We start from the raw sequence: 20,629 nt of genomic DNA, 5'->3' as shown, positions 1-20,629 counted from the left end.
CCATGCTATGAGGCCCCTAAATAAACCTGTGCTTTCTCCTACCAAAACGTCGGATAACCCCTCCATTTCCGAGCGGTATTCCTTAGATAAGTGGATAACTCTATCTAGTGCTGCATGGTCTTTTAAGGACTAAATCGTGGAGAATGGGATTGCTTAGTCAAATTTCATTTAATCATTTGATCATAACTTCCCAACGATGGGTTGAGGCTGAAAAAAAAATTGTACACAGACTGAACAAATCCAAAATACGATATTGCTTCAACGCAACTTTCAGCCGCAATTACTCAAACAAAATTAAGTGAGTGTGCGGCACAAGGAATGTAGCAAGTGTGTGGAAATTTGTTAATTTTAGATAAATGAGCCTGGAGACTATTGTATTTGCCTGACATGTTTGCTGCATTATCGTATGGTTGTTCCCTTATGTCGTTTTAACATCAGTACCGCAGTCATTTCTTCTTCTTGTTCTTCTTCTTCTTCTTCTTCTTCTTCTTCTTTTTGTATAGACATGACTCTGTCTGCTTTTTCAATGTGCCTCTAGTAAGTTGTCGTTTCATCGTTTTCGTGGTCTTCCCACTGATCGTCTTCCTATTGGGGAACCGTATCTCGCTGTCCTGACTATCCTACAGTTGAGTCCCTGAATCTTTACCCGTGCATCATCATTTAAAGCATACGAAATAAGTCGATGATAAGTCGGAAATTGAAATTTACTAAACACAACAGCAAGTCACTTACTGTCACTTGCTGTTGCGTTTAGTAAATTTTAATTTCCGACTTATCACTGACTTATTTCGTATGCTTTAAATTATGACGCACGGCTAAAGATTCAGGGACTCAACTGTATTTGTTGTCATTCGGCTTATGTGGTCATTTCATCATATTCTTCTGTTTCTTACCCATCTATTAATGTTATACACCTTGCATCTCCGTCGTACATCTGTACTTCTAGCCACATTAATTTAAAAAGGTTAAAACAGCAGAGGAAAGATTTTCTCCACCATGGCTACTTATGGGTATGATTATGAGGAAACGCCCATACACTTTATCATCAGATGAACTAACATAATAATAGTTAACTGGTCAATATGAGACAAACCTAATGTTGAATCGACACTTCGGCTATCGAGTAGTATTCGGTTTCCTTAATTTCTTACACAATTGTATTCAAAACGTGTTTTCCCATTACTTTTATTACTTCTTCACAGATTTTTGAAGATAATTAAGAAGGTTTTCCAGTACCTTTGTTGCCATTTTTAGCTAAATGAGAGCTTAAACAAGGATCGTATTACAAGTAGCTCTAAAATGCCTTATTATTTTGTCAACCAAGGATCTCTGTATGACTTCTAAACGCCAATCCACGAGAAGATAGAAATTTAACCACAGAGACTACTATTTTCAGTAGTGATGTTGAAAAAGTAACTATTAGTTACAAAGTACTCGTTACTTACGAATACCGAAAGTAACGATTACTATACAGAGAGGTAAATCGTTACTTTGATTACTTTGATTACTCTTATTACTTCGTTACTTCGTACCAATCGTATCAGACCGAGTACCTATTTTGATTTTGAGTATTGTATCTACTCGGTTGATATCGGTTGATATCGGAGTTGGACCGGTATTCCACGAGTGTTCGGTATCAGTACAGTTAACTAAAATTTTATCTATGAAGGGCGAAGACTATGATGAGTTTTACAGAATTACAGGGCGCTGAGAAGTAGCTGAAACAGAGGGAGGTATATCATTTAACAAAGCATGCACCCAAAAACAGATGTCTATACGATTTGTCGAGGTAGATAATTCACAGAATTTCACAGATGTTAGTTCTTTTGAAAATAAAAATGCAACACATTAGATTTTAATAATAAATACACACTTTTCTTATCAGGCCTAGAAAAAAATAGCTTAGATTGACCGAAAAATTTGTAGGAATGATCATATTTCTAGACTATGATCATCAACTTTAATTTTACATCTAGGTATGGCATTGTTTTTATTAGACCAGGGAATTTACACTAAAAACAAAGGAAAAAATCTATTTTTAAATATAGTAGGTACTACAATAAAAAAAAAGAATGTGTGTGTACTTTGTACGCACGTAAGAAGTTATACTTCTATTATATGATTTAAACGAAATTAATATACCTACTTTTTATTTATATTTTGTTTAAATATTAAACTAATTTATACTTATTACTTCTCAAATATTTTTATTAGAACAGTGCCAAAAATTAAAATAATAAAAGAATAAAACACACACAAACACATTAAACAAGCCACAAATGATGTTTGAACATTAATTGTCGAAAATTTTTTTAACTAAATACGTATTTTCTGAAAATACAATTATATAATAAATATACTTACAATCATAAAATGTATTAAAAAAAAAACAAAAAAGAAAGTTTCTATTGGGACTCGAACCAGCGCTGATAAGCGCGGTTGGTATTGGAATTCATTCGCGTTCAACGCTTAGCCACGGACACCATGTGTCATTATTTACGAAGATCGACTAACTAAACGGATTAAACTTGTGATATTTTGATATTTTGAAAATTGATCAAATTATTTTAATTTTGAATTGAAATGATTTAGAATTGAAAAAATACAACAAAACATAGAGTAAGAAAACAATATATTAGGTGAATATTGATAGAAATTTTGATGGTAATCAAATTATATAAACAAAAGTATTACATACTATGTATTTTGGCAGATCAAATAGGTAGGTTTATCCCCATGATACATTAACAATTATTACGTACCTGTTGCTTTTAAAAACTATTTAAAAGTCACTACAATATTATAAACTTTTTTGTTTCTGTCCTCACAACAATAAAACTAATATATTATACATTTGTTTACCTTTACCTTTACCTCCAAACCACAGCTGTCCTACAGCTGCCATATCGGATAATTTTTGACATGTCATTTGAACATCCAATCAGAACAAAGTTATAATGCGCATGCGCCGGGCTGATAGGTTTTAACATATAAAAATTCACCCTCTATCGCCGGTAAAGAAGTATAACTTCAAAAATAGGTGGAAATGCATTATTACATTTTAAAGTGTATACAACGCATCGAAAAATACATAAACATGTTACAATCAGTATAATATACTTAATAGTATTAAGGGCCAGATTTTCTTATTTCGGGGTATTTTGGGTCACTGAACACGAATTTGCAATCAAAACCGACCTCCGAAGCACTTGGATGCCCAGGGTTACTGCTTAGGTACGTCATCTAGAGTTTCGAGGGTTTGTTTTTGGCACTTAATTGATGCAAACAGATTACTCGAGATTATTGATATTTTGGAGCAGCAATGACAGAACAATTACTTATCATTTAATTTCTATCCATTAAATTGATCGGTGAATGCCGTTATATCGGATCTTATACTTACACGAAATATTGAGAAATGCGATTCTCGGTATGATTACCGGTACTCAAATACAAGAGTAATCATAGTAATCAAATTATCCTACTAATACTAATACAAAATATGTACTGAGAAATGCGATTCTCGATATGATTACCGGTACTCAAATACAAAAGTAACAAAAGTAATCAAAGTAACGAATACGTTAAATGATTACTTTATACAAAAGAAACGATTTGTAACGAATACTCGAAAGTAACTATAATCAACATCACTACTTTTCAGAACCTACTTCGTTGGATCAAGCAATCTCGTTCTTGATTTTAATTTCCAAAGAGCTGCCAATTCGACCACGAAGGCGCTTCCTGTCGATAAGTGTTTTCACACATGATCGGTGAGCTTGACTTTCTTCATGTGACTTTATTCTATGACAAGTATTTTTCCAATCCGAATATCCTGTTGTGAAGTAACCAAACTAAGAAGAAATAAGAGGCTAAATGATAAATTCCGTGGGAAACTAGAGCGAAAGGCATGCGTGGTGGAGTAGATGGTAGGAAGGGAGCGCTAACTCATTTGTTCCTTTTGCTATTTCTACTTTTCTAAGAAATCGTGCAGACTGACAGGTAGTACTGTTTCTTCTACCAAACGGCATTCACTAGCAACTTATCCGAGGCCCCTACGCAACTGCCTACTTTGCCTAATTGTTAATCCGACACTGGTTGTTAACAATTGAGTTAACCAAGTGTCCAAAAATCTTGAAAAGATCTTGGATTAGAGATGTACAAGCACAGTTGCAGGATCGTAAATAGAAGAGCTCTTGCTTTAATATCAAAATATCAATATTGTGCCTCAAAAGAAATACTGTAGATGGCAAAGGTACTAAAGAGAAAAATGAGCTGACATATAATTCTACTAAAGCTAAAGATAAATTAAAAAAAAAACGTATAACTAGGACAATTGTATATTGTAAATGAGAAAAACAAAATAATAGTGAACAAGAGTACAAAAAATATATAGTTAAATGAAAAAACCTGAAAACCCTACTCTAGCTGAACTTTAGAAATAAATATAATAACTTAACTTACAAACTTACAGATGTTGACTAGTCCGTGACATAAACTTACTAAAATAAAAACGGAAAAAAAAGTTCGTCTTTAAATCCCAAAGGGTGTGGAGAGTGAAGGGTGTGGTTGTCCAATCTGAGAATTTTCACTATAATTCTTGGAGTATCTGGAGTCAGGTGGTAAAATATTGCGTTATCTTGAGAACAAAAACTTGAAGAAACGAAGTATTGCTTCTGATCAGTAAAAAACTATTATTTTACATAAAGTAATATGTAAAACTTGGAGAGAAACAAAGTATTGTTTCTTGTGAGTGCAAACTTTTAGAAACAACGTATATCTTCAAGAGAAAAAATTCATCTAACTTTTTTCTAATTTTCTGACTTTTCTTCTTGAAGTTTTTTGTGACAGTCCAGAGCACGGTGAATTGTTTTCATTTTACTTACACATTGTCACTTATTGCTAATCTTAAAATCTACATACAAATATTGACATTAAAGAAAATGGAACTTGACGAAATATTTTAAATTATTTCGAATGTTTAAATGAAATTTAAACACTGGTTATGTCCACGTTTTCTTCGGTCGCTTTTCTCCCTTTGTTCTTATTATTATTGCCTCTTATTTGATAATTGTATAGTATATTGTATTCTTCTTCTTTTTCTGGTTCCCATCCGTTTCGGATGCTCGAAATCATATTGGCAATCATAACCTTGCTCGCTGCGGCCCGAAACAGTTCCGTTGAGGTTTTCTTAAACCATGTTCTCAAATTCCGCACCCATGACATTCTCCTTCTACCGGGTCCTCGCTTTCCTTTGACTTTACCTTGCAATATGGACTGCAGCCGAAAGTAACGGTGCTGATTTCTCATAACGTGTCCCAGATACTCCCAGATACAAAAGCGCCTAACAAACGAAATGAGACAAATAGGATAGAACTAAGAAAGAAGGATGACCTGCTCCAGGAAATACATAAAATAATGCCCTCTATTCGTAACGGAACATCACAAGAAATATGGGAGACTTTTAAACATTGTGTAACAAGACCAATTGATCATCCAAAGATAAATAATCCTGTGAAACGGAAACACTGGATATCAGATGAAACCATTTAAATCATTGAGAATAGAAGAAATCTTTGTCAAAGTGGAGTGCATAGTGAAAGGGAAAAAGCTAATTTAAGAAACCTCAATAGAGAAATAAAACGAAGATGCAAGGCAGACAAAAAACAGTACATACTATCAAAGTATACGCAAAGAAATTGAGAGACATGGTCAGAATAATCAGCCGAGAGATCTATTTAGAAAAATACGCTACTTAACAAGAGACTTTAAAGCCAGAACTTGGGCCATTGAAGACAACACTGGAACTCTGAGAACAAACAGAGAAGATATAGCAGAGACATGGAGATCGTATTTCAGGGACCTATATAAAGATGATCAATGCCAAGAACCTGTTAACCAAATCTCTGACGAGGTGGAAGAAGAACCTGATATACTTGAAAATGAAGTTAGACTCGCGATCAGTAAGCTCAAATATAATAAAGCACCAGGTCCAGATATAACAGCCGAAATGCTCAAAGCCACAGAAGAAACTGTCGTAAAATTACTTCATTTACTCTGTAACCAAATATGGCATTCTAAACAATGGCCTGAAGACTGGACAAAATCTACAATAAAGATAATTCATAAAAAAGGCAGCTTCCATAAATGCGACAATTATTAGAACTATTTCTCTTATATCACATGCCAGTAAAATAATGCTACATATACTCAATGAGAGACTAAAAACATTCCTTCAAAGAGAAATTCCACAAGAGCAAACTGGATTTACCAAAGGTAGAGGTACTTGAGAACACCTGTTGAATATAAGGCAGATAATCGAAAAATCTGGGGAATTCAATATTCCACTGTACATATGCTTTATAGATTATCGTAAGGCGTTCGACAGGGTCAAGTAGAGACACTTATGGCGAATACTAAAAGAAGTAGGCGTACCCCAACACCTTATTTCGCTTATAACTGAACTATACGAACACACTACTGGATCAGTTAAAGCGCTTGACACACTTTCAAACGAATTTCATCCAGAACGGGGTGTCAGACAGGGATGTATACTATCTCCACAATTATTCAATATATATGGAGAGCATATTATGAGAAGAGCACTTGAAGGATGGAAAAAAGGCATCTCAATAAATGGTCATAAAATAAACAACCTACGTTTCACAGATGACACAGCCCTTCTTGCAAATAGTCAAGCAGAGCTGATTGATCTTATACGACTGGTTGAAAACGAAAGTCAAATATTTGGTCTGCAATTAAACATATCAAAGACAAAGATCATGATAGTGGATAGACTACATAACAATCATCCACACATATCCACAATTGATCGGTTTGAGGTTGTGAGCTCATACTTATCTGCGATCATTAATCACAAACACAGGGCCACTACAGGAAGAAATAAAACGTAGATGTGATCTAGCAAAAGTCGCCACAGCAAAAATGACCACAATATGGAAGGACTGTCAAATTTCAAGTGCGTTAAAGATGACGTTGATCAACTGCTTAATATTCCCAATACTGACTTACGAATGTGAATCTTGGACCCTGAGAAATTCGGAAAGAATAAAGATAGACGCCACTGAAATGTTCTGTTGGAGACGAATATTACGAATTCGTTGGACCGACCATAGAACAAATTAATAATTCAATTTTAAGCGAGCTAAAAGTTAGCCAGCGGCTCTCCAGTAAAGTCCATCTCCAACAATTAAAATACTTTGGACATGTTATGAGAGCAAACACAGAAAACATGGAAAGGCTCATTATACAAGGAAAGGTGGAAGGCCGAAGATCACGAGGAAGATCCCCAACAAGATTTATCGATCAAATTACAGGAATATGCAAAAGACCTATGCATGAGTTAAAAGAACAATACACGACATCACGTCGACCATTACAGTCTCTCCGCGGGGTCAGGATTGAAGAGAGAGAGTCCCAGATACAGCAGTGTTATGCGTTTGATGGTAAACACAGTCTCCGGTTCCTTCTTCATTCTTCCTAGAACTTCCTTGTTCGTGATGCTTGCTCTCCAGGATATTCGCAACATTCTTCTATAAAACCACATCTCAAATGCTTTAAGTTTTTTACTAGTGTTGTCCATGCCTCGGCTCCGTACAATAACGTAGAGAAAACATAACATCTTAAATGTCTCATTTTTGTATCTTATATTGTATTACTTTTGGCTAAAGTCCTCAGAACGGGCTCGGAAGATTTAATAGGGTTTAATTTAAAAAGGTTTCAGCCCACACCAGCTCGGAGAGGTAATAAATAGATGCGCTGTTGCCAAATCTACGGAACGAAATTAAATTTTGTTCTTTCTTGCTAATTATCGAGTGAATAGTATTGAATGAACATTTATTCTCATACATTTATTTAAAAATATCGTATAATAATTACAAGACATGATTAATAGACGATTAGAAGTCATACTCAAACCAAATTACAGTACAAATATAAATTCAGAGGGGAGGATCCGTCAGTATTCCGAATATATTCAGTTCCGATTTGTTCGCAGAAGTAAACAGATCAGACGCATGTCAATTACACTGGTGAAGGACTTATTAATCCGGTACCGTTACATTCTTTTGCTATGTCCAAACCATCTCTCTCATGAATTCAAACTCATATTCTTCCCATTTTAAGTCGGCTAAACAACGGTTTGCATTGAGAAATATTAAAATATAACATTCTTTTGATATGACCAAACCATCTCTCCTAAAATCAGTTAAAAAAGTTTTACGGTTAAAATGATACTTCTTTATAAAAAAATCAAATACCATGAGAGAGTAGCTTTGGAAAAGAGAGATTTATATATTGAAATTTACTTTCGATATAAAGACTTCAAACGTATTAAAACACGAATCGTAATAATTATTCGCTTTTTATTAAAAACGGCGTCGCCTAAACATTCAGTAAATACCGTCTTTCCGTGACAATCCCAAATTTCCTCAAAGAGTTCACTAACACTATTTGATAAATACCTGAAAAGCTCTCTTTAATGAAAGTCGACACGAATGAGGAGTGTCTGCAATTGATAGCAAATAAATCCACTTCACCTTAAATACAATCTCAAATATAATAGCCAAAAGTGAGTTACAGAAATTTTTAAACAAATATTTAAAAAAGTCGTTTATATAGGGCCGGACTCTTCTTCTATTGCTCTTTAATTCGTCCAATTTTGAACATAGGCTTCCCCCCGTTTCCTCCATTCGCTTCTGTTTAGTGCTTTCTGTTTCCATTGCGTTCCTCCTATCTTTCTAATGTCATCTCCCAATCTCATCTGGGGTCGTCCTCTTGCTCTCTTTTCTGTCCGTGGTCTCCATTGTTGTATCGTGGTATTCCACCTATTGTCTGTTTGTATGGCGTTATGACCTGCGTAACTCCATTCTAGCCTGGCTTTATGTTGTCCTGCGTCTTTGATTTTTGTTTTATTTCTTATCCAGTTGTTTCGCTTTTTCTCTATTAATTTTCCTCCTAACATTGCTCTCTAGATGGCTGTTTATGTCTTCATTATTTATTACCACTGGTAAAACACTCTTGTTTTTAAGTATTTTTGTATTTTTTTATTCTTTAAGACCCATTTTAATTTCCCAAATTTTGCCCAAGCTAATCTGACCCTTCTTTTTACCTCCGCGATTTGGTTTTCCTTATTTATTTTTATTATTTGTCCCAAATATATATATAATCATTAACCGCTTCTATTGTGGTTTCGTTTAGTATTATGTTTCTATTATCTTGTGTGTTTGTCATTGTTTTTGTTTTAGTAAAATTCATTTTAAGACCTATTTGTTCGGATTCCTTTGCTAGTTCGATTAGCATGGCTTGTAGTTCTTCAAAACTTGATGCCATTATTACTACCTACATCGTTCGCATACCTTAGGTGGTTTAATTTCTTTCCATTTATGTTTATTCCCATGTTTGTCCATTCCATTGTTTTGAAAACACCTTCCGATCTAAATAGTTTAGGAGAAATAACATCTCCCTCTCACACTCCTCAATTGGTATAGGTTTTGTGGTTTCTTTCAATTGTACTATCATTGTTGCTTTCTTATATATATTGTGCATTAGCATTCTGTATCTGGAATCTATTCTACAGTTGTTTATAGCTTTTTCTATTGCCCACATTTTTACGCTATCAAAAGCTTTTTCGTACTCGACGAACGATAAATGCAGATTTATATGGTATTCGTTAGCTCTCTTTATTAGTGTCTTAATTGTTAAAAGATGGTCAGTGGTGCTATATCGTTTTTGTAATCCTGCCTGCTCTACTGGTTGATATAAATCCAATTTGTGTGTTAGCCTGTTGATGATAATCCCCATTAGTCCAGAGTGGATCTGTTTTGAGATAGACGTTGAAAGGTTACTCATATTTTTTTGCAGAAATTGCTTGGAATTAACTCATATAATAATAATTGAGTTATCCTCCCACTCAAAAACTTCCAGAACACTGTCTAAAAATCAAAATATCAAAAAATGAAGAAAAAAATTTGATTTTTATCTTGGTTTTTTGATTATACCTTTAAAAGTATTCACTTCAGAGAAAAGCTGCTCTGACATAAAAGTTGAAAAATTCAATTTCCTACAATATAGCATTGGTTAAAAATTTTAACAGTTGTCACCCTTATTGCAAAATAGCAGTAATTACGAAAAAACTATAAAAAACAAGTTTTCGCATTTTACGGTTTTCAACCATTTGTGCTAAACTTAGGACATTCATATTTTAAACAAAAAAACTTTATGGCATAATAAAACAATACTGTAAATTTCATTACGATTGGTTCAATAGATTTTGCAAAACAAATTTTGAAATCCAGGTTTCGCAAAAAAAATATTTTTTTCATATTGTTGCAGAACTGAAAATAAAGCAGATAGCAAGTTGAAATTTTTTTACATATAGAAGAATACTGTAACTTTTATTTGCAATTTGTGAAATTAAAATCGGTAAACTACCACGGCGTAAGGAACTTTTTTAAATAAACATTAATTTTTGGTGCTACGCGCAGGACAGCGGTGTTCGATTCACACCAGTTGATTTCCACCAAAATTTCTTTAAATCTTTATATAATATATTACATTCTAACTCTATATTTTGTTGTATTTTAATATTTTAATTCCACAAAAATCAAACTAATTTGATTGTTTTTTGTGAAATATTGTTTAAACAATTGCATATGTTTAAAAATAATAAACTTTTATTCTCTAAGTTAAAATATATGAACAAAGAAAGTTTTTGCTAAAAAAAGTGCAATTTCAGAGGACAAAGTATGTGTTTTTATTTTGCAATAAACAAATTTATTTATTTATATTGAAATGTACTAAGAATTAAAATTTATCAATCATTATCAAAGGTTATTGGAATGCCCAATCAGAGAAAACGTATCCGCTGTCCTGCGCGTAGCACCAAAAATTAATGTTTATTTAAAAAAATCCTGACGCTGTAGTAGTTAACCGATTTTAATTTTGAAAATTGCAAATGAAAGGTTCAGTATTATTCTATATGTAAAAGTAATTCAACTTGCTGTTTGCTATATTTTCAGTCCTGCAACATTTTGAAAAAATGAATTTATTTTGCAAAATCTGTTAAACCGATCTTAATAAAATTTACAGTGTCGTTTTATTGTATCATAAAGTTTTATTGGGTAAAATACGAATGTCCTAAGTGTAACATAAATGGTTGAAAAACGTAAAATGCGAATACTTGTTTTTATGGTTTTTTCGAAATTATTGCTATTTTGCAACAAGGGTGACAATGTTTAAAATTTTTAACTAATCCTATGTTGTAGAAAATTTAATAGTGCAACTTTTATGTCAGTAGAAATTTTCCCGGAAATGAATACTTTTAAAGTTATAATCAAAAAACCAAGAAAAAAATCGAATCTTTCGTTCATTTTTTGATATTTTGATTATTTAAATAATGTTCCGGACCTTTTTGAGTGGCAGGATAACTCAAATATTATTATATGAGTTATTTCCAAGTATTTTCTGCATTAAAATTTGAGTTACCTCTCAACATCCAAATGTAGTAATATTTTTACAGATGCGCCTTGGTCTACATGAATAGTTTATACGATTGCGACAACAGTGAGATGGGTCTGTAATTTTTTTATGTCCTGTAGCCTTTTTAAAGAGCAGGATTGTAAGACTTTCGTTCTTTGAGATGTATAGCTATTTATAAAAATATAGGGTAGGATACTTTTAACAATTGGTGAAACTTTTGATCTATATAGCTTAGATGTAGTTTCACTATTCACCTGTTTTCGCATAGAAGAATTATTGGAAATCATATGCAGACAATATACAATACAATAATATACATTAAATCTAACAAACCACTGCTTGACACACACCTATTTCATATACAAGAATCAAAGATACAAAACAAGTTAAAGGACATCGATAGCTTCAGTACTATCGCCGGTAAAAACCTTCTCATACAGGAGATAGAAACGCATGCAATAGGAATAGCAGAGCTAAACCCAAATTATAGCTTAGATACACTTATAGCGTTGATTTTACTTCTCAATATATCTTCCATCAACAGTAATATTACGATTTAGCACCCATAATACTGTATCGTGGGTATTGCACCACGATAATATGCCAGCTTACATGACATTGTGTGCTCGTGGTTTCTGGTCCAAAAACAGCATTTTGATCATCACAGCTTTGCCACCATGTTCACCAGACCTGCTCCCTGTGATTTTTTTGTTCCGCAAACTAAAAAATACATGAAAGGGGAATGTGAGGAAGGTGGTACTAAAACGTACGTATCAGATGTGCTTCGGGGGTCGTCAAAAGGTTTTCATAATTGTATTATATCTGAAGGAAACTATTTTTAAAGAAATCAATATACATTTTGATGAATAAATATATTTTTTTTTCGAGGAACATACTTTGATTAAGCATAGAACTTATTTGCTACCGACAAATCTAACATATTAGAGAAAAACTCTTTGGGCAACTGAGGAGGCAAGTTCTGGATTTGTGTGTACATGTCATCATAATATTCCATCGTATATTTGTCAAAATGTTCAACTAACTTCAGTTCTTTGTAGATATCAAAAATGATCAAGGCCGATTTAGGATCTGAGCTGCCGTAGTGTTCCTTAAAAGTCTTCTTTTGTTGGGGGTTTCCCAGTTTGGACACTTGGATAGCCATCCACGTTGCTCTAGAAAAATGTATATCTGTGTTGTGTTTTTCCGCAACACTCACTGTTTCTACAATTGCAGTTATATCATCCTGAAATCGAAAAAGATATTATAAAAATTACACTTTTTAAAAAAATAAATTTTTTATAATAAAACGTTTTTATTATTTATAGGAGACAATATAAAATAGTTTGACGATATAAAATGCTTAAAATTCCAAAAATTACACTATAATAAAAAAGTACTTTTTATAATAACACGGTTTTTTTTATATACAGGACACAACATGTTTCGAAAGAATAAAATATGAATTTTTAGTAGGTGTATTAACTGTTAAAATTATAATTCCAAAAATTACACTTGTATAAAAATAGTTATTTATGAAACAGTTCGTGAAGTATGCTTTTTTGCGAACGCACGCGATGTTTAGAACACGAGCGACAGCGGAGCGAGTGCTATACATCGCGTTAGTTCGCAAAAAGTACTTCACGCACAGTTTCATACAATATTTTATCTACGATAAACAAATAAACAAACTGTAACTCTTCGTCACAGGAATTCATTTCTATTCTACAATTTTTAGAACTTTGACATTTAAAAATTCTAACTTCTTTCAAACCACAAAACTGTCAAAACTTTTGTTGTAATTTAGAGCTCACATGTCATCACCATGACAACGCGAAAGTTAAGGATATTTGATTATATGAAAGTGCGCCAAAAAACAGTGCGAAAAAGTAAATCCCATTTAAAATACATTGTTACTTCACGCACACTTTAAATCCTTCACGCACTGCTCTCTATAATGACAGTTTTCACAAACTAAAAACTTATACATAATATGAGATAGAGTAGATAAATTGTTTTTTATAATACCACAGTTGGTTAAAATGGTACCTATATATACTAATTAACTTGTAAAATATCAATTTTAAATATATCAACTTTAACTTTTAATTATTTATTAAAAAAATTAAAAAAAGATACGCAACCGTGTTCAACCATTTCATAATCTAAATTCAAAAACTACACTATTTTTAAATTCATAACCAAAAATTGACTACCTGTCTTGTCACGTCACTTCTGTCTGATAAATAGATTGTCATCTCCTATACTCTTGTTGGTCTGTGTCCATTGAACTGGCAAGAACCACACAGTGAATCATGTTGCCCTTTGAGGACTCTTAACAAATTTATCTTTTAACATCGACTTAGACTATCATCAGATTATTAACATGTAAATCATATTTCTCGATGTTACCTATTTTATAAGGTTGCTAGTTTCATCTACTAAGCAGAACGTAAGTATTTGCCACATTTTTCTTTAACTGGTCATAATTTTAACCTTTTGAATTCATTCTAACGTGGAAATACTTCGTTATAGGTATTGAAGATGATCTGATTTAGATCGAAAACGTTTTGCGAATCCTTTTGGATGACCTTTTAATAGTTTTTCAATAAACTTTTTATACCATTGTACAAACGAAGTTTTTACTTCTGTATGATTTATAAAAATAATAGATGTGATCCAGAAGATTACCATGTTTAAATGGAACAGAGCAGGACACATAGGAAGAATGGAAGACAACCGTTGGATGAAGCGAATTTTGGAATGCAGACCCCAAGCAAGATGGAATGAAGCTTACAATAGGACAAAACCTCGCAATTTTTACAGAATGGATCAATTTCCTTGAAAATTTGAGAATAAGTAGTGGATGCCATGGGGGTGGTTGCCACCCCATCTCGGGGGTGACAATTTTTATTATATTTTGACCGCAAGAATTGGTAAAACATTCATTATAAGCAAAAAACGTTCTATACATTTTTTTGATAAAATTAATAGTTTTCGATTTATTCGCTATCGAAAGTGTTAGCTTTATATCGAAAAAATCAATGTTTTTAATCAGTTTTCTGCGAATAACTCAAAAAGTGTTCGTTTTATCAAAACCACTTTACTAAACAAAAATGTACCTTTTGAAAAAATAAACAAAACTGTTTTTTTTTATTTTCTTTAAGACCAATAGTAATCGAGCTATATATACTTCATTATATGTTGGCTCTTCTTCGTCAAATGCTAAATATTGTAGTTTCAAAGTCAAAGGACGGGAAAACTATGCATTTTTCGAGAATAACTTGTTGAAACGTATTGTGTATAAAAGTATTTAAAAATATGTATCTCGAGAAATAAAAAATTAAGTGGCATAATGAAAAGAATGTCAGTCCCTATTTTTTTTTCAGCAAAAAAGAGATCGTAAACAACCGCCTAATCACCACCCTAAATAAAATTTGTCATTGACCTGATTCGATTTTCTTGATTTATGTATTATGTAATTATAAAATTGTAGCTAATTTTTTTTATTTAAATTTATGTGTCTAGGCAGCAATGGCCATTGACACAAACAATATTGGTTATATAATAATTAATTACAATAAGGACTTAAAACTAAATATTATGACAGTTAATTTCTAAATCTTAAATAACATTAGGTAAAAATTATGAAGAAAAAAAATTTGATATAAAATCATTGAATACTATAGAGACGTACAACTAATTATAAAATTGCTTCGGTCTTCTTGGGATACTTTGGACGTTGTTTAGTCATAGTAGCAGTTGCATATGAACTAGTAAGATTACTGGAAGAATTGGATCCAGACATGGTGTTGCTAACAGTGGGGGAACATTGATTTAAATTGTTACTCATGTAGTCAAAAGTAACTTGAATTTGTTTATATTAACGCTTTGGATATCTGGAAATAAGTGATAACCTTGAATATATCACTGCAATACTGGTTGCCTAACCGTTGGCGTCCGTTGGGACGGGATAGTAACAGTGAAAAACTATTGACAGTTTGACACTGAATGTGTTTAAGTTGGAAGATTATTAAGTAAAACATCTCTTACTGACCGAAGTTACAGCTTGTTCTTGATGATTAACACGTAACACAATTGTAATTAGTCACTATTTGAGCGAAAACTAATTTTGATAACTAGTATTTACAGTAATAATTACAAATTTCGGCACCAATTTACAGATCGATACATACACAATCTGACGTGAGTTTGACACTCTGTAGCTAATTTAAAACCCAAGAACTTGGTTTGCAAAATTTTTTTTTGCGGCAAAAATTTAGTGAGCTGTTGACAATTAAATCTTGTAATATAATGCAAAAACCACCTTTACCAACCCTTTCAATGCCACCTCTTTTTGTGACTGAGAATTTTAAAAAGATTTAATATTACTAGCCTTATAGATCTTATAAAAACCTACAAAATTCTTTTTTAACGAACTTTCTAAGATAAAAAATAAAAAAGTTACCTTTAAAAATCAATATATTTTTTTTGAAAAAAAAAAGGAGGAATCCAATTATTAGAAGCATAATATTGTAAGTTGGCGGTGTTTTTAGTCATTGGAGTTATTTATTATTCTTTATTTATATATTCTTAATAGATTCTAGAAGTTTGACTGGCTTAGAATGATTAGTTTTTATAAAACTGAAGTTTAAAGCGAATAACGAATGTTTGCAATTTGGTAAAAAATGCCATTTTCTTCAGAATAGAAAGATTAGCGTCAGAGATACGAAAACATGTTTAAATATGAAATTTTGGGTAATTTAATTCCCAAGAACTTGGTTTGATAAAATTTGTTCTACGGCAAAAATTAAGTGAATCGTAAATGATTATAGTCCAGGGCGCATCTGTTTTGAGATGGACGTTGAGAGGTGACTCTTATTTTTTTTGCAGAAATTACTTGGAATTAACTCAAATAATAATAATTGAGTTATCGTCCCACTCAAAAAGGTCCGGAACATTGTTTAAATAATCAAAATGTCAAAAAATGATGCAAAAATTTGATTTTTTCTTCGTTTTTTGATTATAACTTTAAAAGTATTAATTTCCGAGAAAAGTTGTACTAACATCGATTTAATAGATTTTGCAAAATAAATTTTGTAATCCAGCTTTCGCAAAAGAATTGTATTTTTTCAAAATGTTGCAGGACTGAAAATAAAGCAGATAGCAAGTTGAAATTTCTTCTACGCATAGAAGGTTACCGTACTTTTCATCTCCAATTTACAATATTAAAATTGGTGTACTACCACGGCGTCGGGAATTTTTTTAAATAAACATTAATTTTTGGTGCTACGCGTAGGACAGCGGATACGTTTGCTCCGATTGGGCATTCCAATGACCCGTCAAAAATTATCGAATATTGCGGCTGTGGACAAACAAATGTATTTTTGTTAATAATTGTTAAGATGGTGTTTTAGTTTTTATTGTTTTGAGAACAGAGTCACAAGTAACTTGATACTTGTAGCTTTTAGTGACTTTTTAAATAGTTTTAAAAAGCAACAGGTACTTAAATGTAAATATTTTAGCATTGTAATGAAAAATTATATATTCTATTTGAAAAATGTAAAATGTTCGATTCACACAAGTTGATTTCCACCAAAATTTCTTCCAATCTTTATCTAATTAATTATTTTCTTAATCTATATTTTGTTGTATTTTAATATTTTAATTCCACAAAAATCAATCTACTTTGATTATTGTTTATGAAATATTGTTTAAACAATTGCATATGTTTAAAAATAATAAACTTTTATTCTCTATGTTAAAATATATGAAAAAAGAAAGTTTTTGCTAAGAAAGTATTATTTCAAAGTACAGAGTATGTGTTTTTATTTTGCAATAAACAAATTGATTGATTTATATCCAAACGTACTAAAAATTAAAATTTATTAATCATTATAAAGGGTCATTGGAATGCCCAATCAGAGTAAACGTATCCGCTGTCCTGTGCGTAGCACCAAAAATTAATGTTTATTTAAAAAATCCCTGACGCTGTGATAGTTAACCTATTTTAATTTTGTAAATTCCAAATGAAAGGTACAATACACTTCTATACGTAGAAAAAAAATCAACTTGCTCTCTGCTTTATTTTCAGTCCTGCAACATTTTGAAAAAATGCATTTTTTTTGCGAAAGCTGGATTGTAAAATTTATTTTGCAAAATCTATTAAACCGATCTTAATGAACTTTACAGTATTGTTTTACTGTATCATAAGGTTTTTTGGGTGAAATAAGTAGGTCTTAAGTGTAGCATGGCATGGAATTTTCTATGGAATGGAAGCTTGGACACTGAAAAAGATCGATACAAGGAAAATAGAAGCATTCGAGATGTGGATGTACCCCAGGATACTGAGAATATCGTGGACAGAGAGAGTGACAAACATGGAAGTGTTGCGAAGGATGCAAAAAGAAAAAGAACTTGCGCTTACTATTAAAAAACGAAAACTGCAATACTTGGGACATATAATGAGGGGACAAAAGTACCAGCTACTACAATTAATTATTCAGGGAAAAATAATAGGTAAAAGATCCATTGGCACAAGAAAACATTCATGGTTGGAGAATTTAAGAGATTGGTACAAGTGCTGCAGCTGCCAATTATTTAGATCTACGGTATCAAAAATACGCATAGCCTTGATGATAGCCAAACTTCGGAACGAGGACGGCACCTGAAGAAGAAGAAGAGAGTGTAGCATAAATAGTTGAAAAACGTAAAATGCGAATACTCGTTTTTTTGTGGTTTTTTCGCAATTATTGCTATTTTGCAACAAGGGTGACAATTTTTAAAATTTTTAGCTAATTTTATATTGTAGTAAATTTAATTACGCAACTTTTATATTAGTACAACTTTTCTCGGAAATGAATACTTTTTTTAAAGTTACAATCAAAAAACGAAGAAAAAAATCGAATTTTTCCTTCATTTTTTGACATTTTGATTATTTAAACAATGTTCCGGACCTTTTTGAGTGAGAGGGTAACTCAAGTATTATTATATGAGTTATTTTTAATAGCAATATTAAGCAATTTGTGCAAAAAAATATGAGTCACCTTTCAACGTTCAAATGTACTAATATTTTTACAGATGCTATTATACCATCGAAAACCTTGATTTTTTAGATATAAAACTAACACTTTCGATAGCGAATAAATCAAAAACTATTAATTTTATCAAAAAAATGTATAGAATATTTTTTGCTTAGAATGTATGTTTTTATTAACTTTTACGGTCAAAATATAATAAAAAATTCCCACCCCCCGAGATGGGGTGGCAACCACCCCCATTGTAAAAGCGCTTGTCGGCATCATATAGATTTTGATCCATGGACTATCCACTACTTATTCTCAAATTTTCAAGCAAATTGATCCATTCTGTAAAAATTGCGAGTTGAAAAGCTTTGGTTCCTGGACTAATAGCTGTTGATGGTATAATGATGATGGCATACTTACATATCTTTTTCCAAATATAGAAATATCCATACACATCTTCTTCGCTATGGAGTGAAGATGAGGGTCATCAACATCAACCATATACATAACAGATGTGACTGAATGTACAAAAAACGGATAAGACTTCACTAAATTTTCATATTTTTCATAGTCTTCTAACGGAAAATCGTCAAGTTCTAGTATTTGTGAAGAATTAGCAGTTGCTATGTTCTGGAGCAGTTCTTTTTGAATTTGAGGAAAATACTTGAGATCAGAAAAATATTTTAAAAGTAGGTAGCTAGAACAATGTTCAAAAATTAGGGAGTCTATGATGGCTTGCTTTACTCCCACTTCTCTGTACCAGACTGGTTTATTGTAACGGAATTCTGATTCATCCATGATGTCATCAACCATAATCAAAGAGATGTCTTGCTAAAAATTATATAACTTATAAAAATCAATACACAATAAACTAATGAAGAATAATAGTAGGTTCATTCGTAAAACAAGGTTCCTTGTATCGCCGAGAAACAGAAAAGAGCGACGAGCTGGGAGAACTCTGGCAACACTGTCTTACACATCAACTCTCCATCTCTCTCACCCTGACATTTTCGTCTGAGCTGCATTGCTCAGTATCGGTCTAGCAGCCTTTGAAGATGGAGGTCACGCTCGCTATTACCGCCAATGTAAATTCATGCTCTGATACGTTTTTTAAATAGTTTCATCTATTGACATTCATCATCAGTGAATCGAAGTTTATTGGTAAAAGTACATATCTGTTCAACATGTTCGCAAACGGTGTAGAGAACTTAATAAAAACCGAACGGAAATTCAAGATGAATTTAATGGCTCATACAAAAGTAAAAACTTCAAGTTGTATACTGGTATAAAATGATTTATTACAAAAACTTCATAAAATGTCGTGCAAAATGTTTTCGTTCTAATTCAGAACATCTTCAGTGCCTAGAATGAAGTATTTCCACGTTAGATTAAGGCAAAAAAGGTTAAAATTGTGACTGTTAATGAGAAAAAATTGTGGAGAATACTTACATTCTGCTAAGTAGTTGAAACTAGCACACTAATTAAAGTGGTAACTCCAACCGTAGAGTGTTCTTGTCTTGGATGTTGTGGATTAATTTAAGTTAATAATTACCGTCTCAGCATCCCTGATGGTGTTAAATTAATCCACAACATTCAAGACAATAACACTTTACGGTTGGTTTTGTACGAGGACCTAGAGATTTCTAGAGACATGAGGACTAGCCCTAATTGTGTTAATCGTCAAGCTACTCTAAATCGACCTTTTACTCCTATCCATCGACAACTATTCCCATAACCCAACTTTGGTTCATCTTATTATTTTCCCATATTCCTTTTCCGTTTCTTCTATTCATTACCTGTTCCCTCTTTTCCACCACCCCACTAGTTTTTTAACATTCTTCTATTTCCTTACTAATTACCCATGAACACACATCTCAACTTGCATCGTCTCTTTTCCTTCACTCTTCCCTCCTTCACTATCCCATTCTTAACACAGTTTCGATTCTTCTTCTTTGTTCCTCTTTCCTTTCTTATTTCTCTTCTTCTGTCTTTTCTTCTTTTCTTTCTTTTCTTTTCTTCTCCTTTCATTTCTTCTTCTTCATCTTTTCTTTCTTTTCTTCCTCTTTTATTTTGAACTCTCTGTCATGTCATATTGAAAGTACATTTCC

The 20,629-nt window shown here is 32.3% G+C and overlaps 2 protein-coding genes across 3 annotated transcripts in view; both read right to left on the bottom strand.

Annotated features, from left to right (window-relative positions):
* LOC126892035 (uncharacterized) overlaps window positions 1–20,629 on the bottom strand; it is a 573,784-nt gene that overhangs the window by 138,831 nt on the left and 414,324 nt on the right. The gene's annotated exons all lie outside the window — the stretch shown is intronic.
* LOC126892030 (farnesyl pyrophosphate synthase-like) overlaps window positions 12,357–20,629 on the bottom strand; it is a 46,766-nt gene continuing 38,493 nt past the window's right edge. For both annotated transcript variants that reach the window (XM_050661446.1, XM_050661445.1), the window contains exons 3-4: window positions 18,942–19,352; window positions 12,357–12,742 (exon numbers count right to left, since the gene is read on the bottom strand). In XM_050661446.1, the coding sequence (XP_050517403.1) occupies window positions 12,401–12,742; window positions 18,942–19,352 (753 nt within the window). In that variant the 3' untranslated portion in view covers window positions 12,357–12,400. The remainder of the gene's footprint in view (window positions 12,743–18,941; window positions 19,353–20,629) is intronic.

This window comes from Diabrotica virgifera, chromosome 9 (assembly GCF_917563875.1).
Source record: "Diabrotica virgifera virgifera chromosome 9, PGI_DIABVI_V3a".
Classification (NCBI taxonomy): Eukaryota; Metazoa; Arthropoda; class Insecta; order Coleoptera; family Chrysomelidae; genus Diabrotica; species Diabrotica virgifera.
Note: the sequence above shows the minus strand (reverse complement) of the source record. Positions and strands in the feature narration are given on the sequence as shown.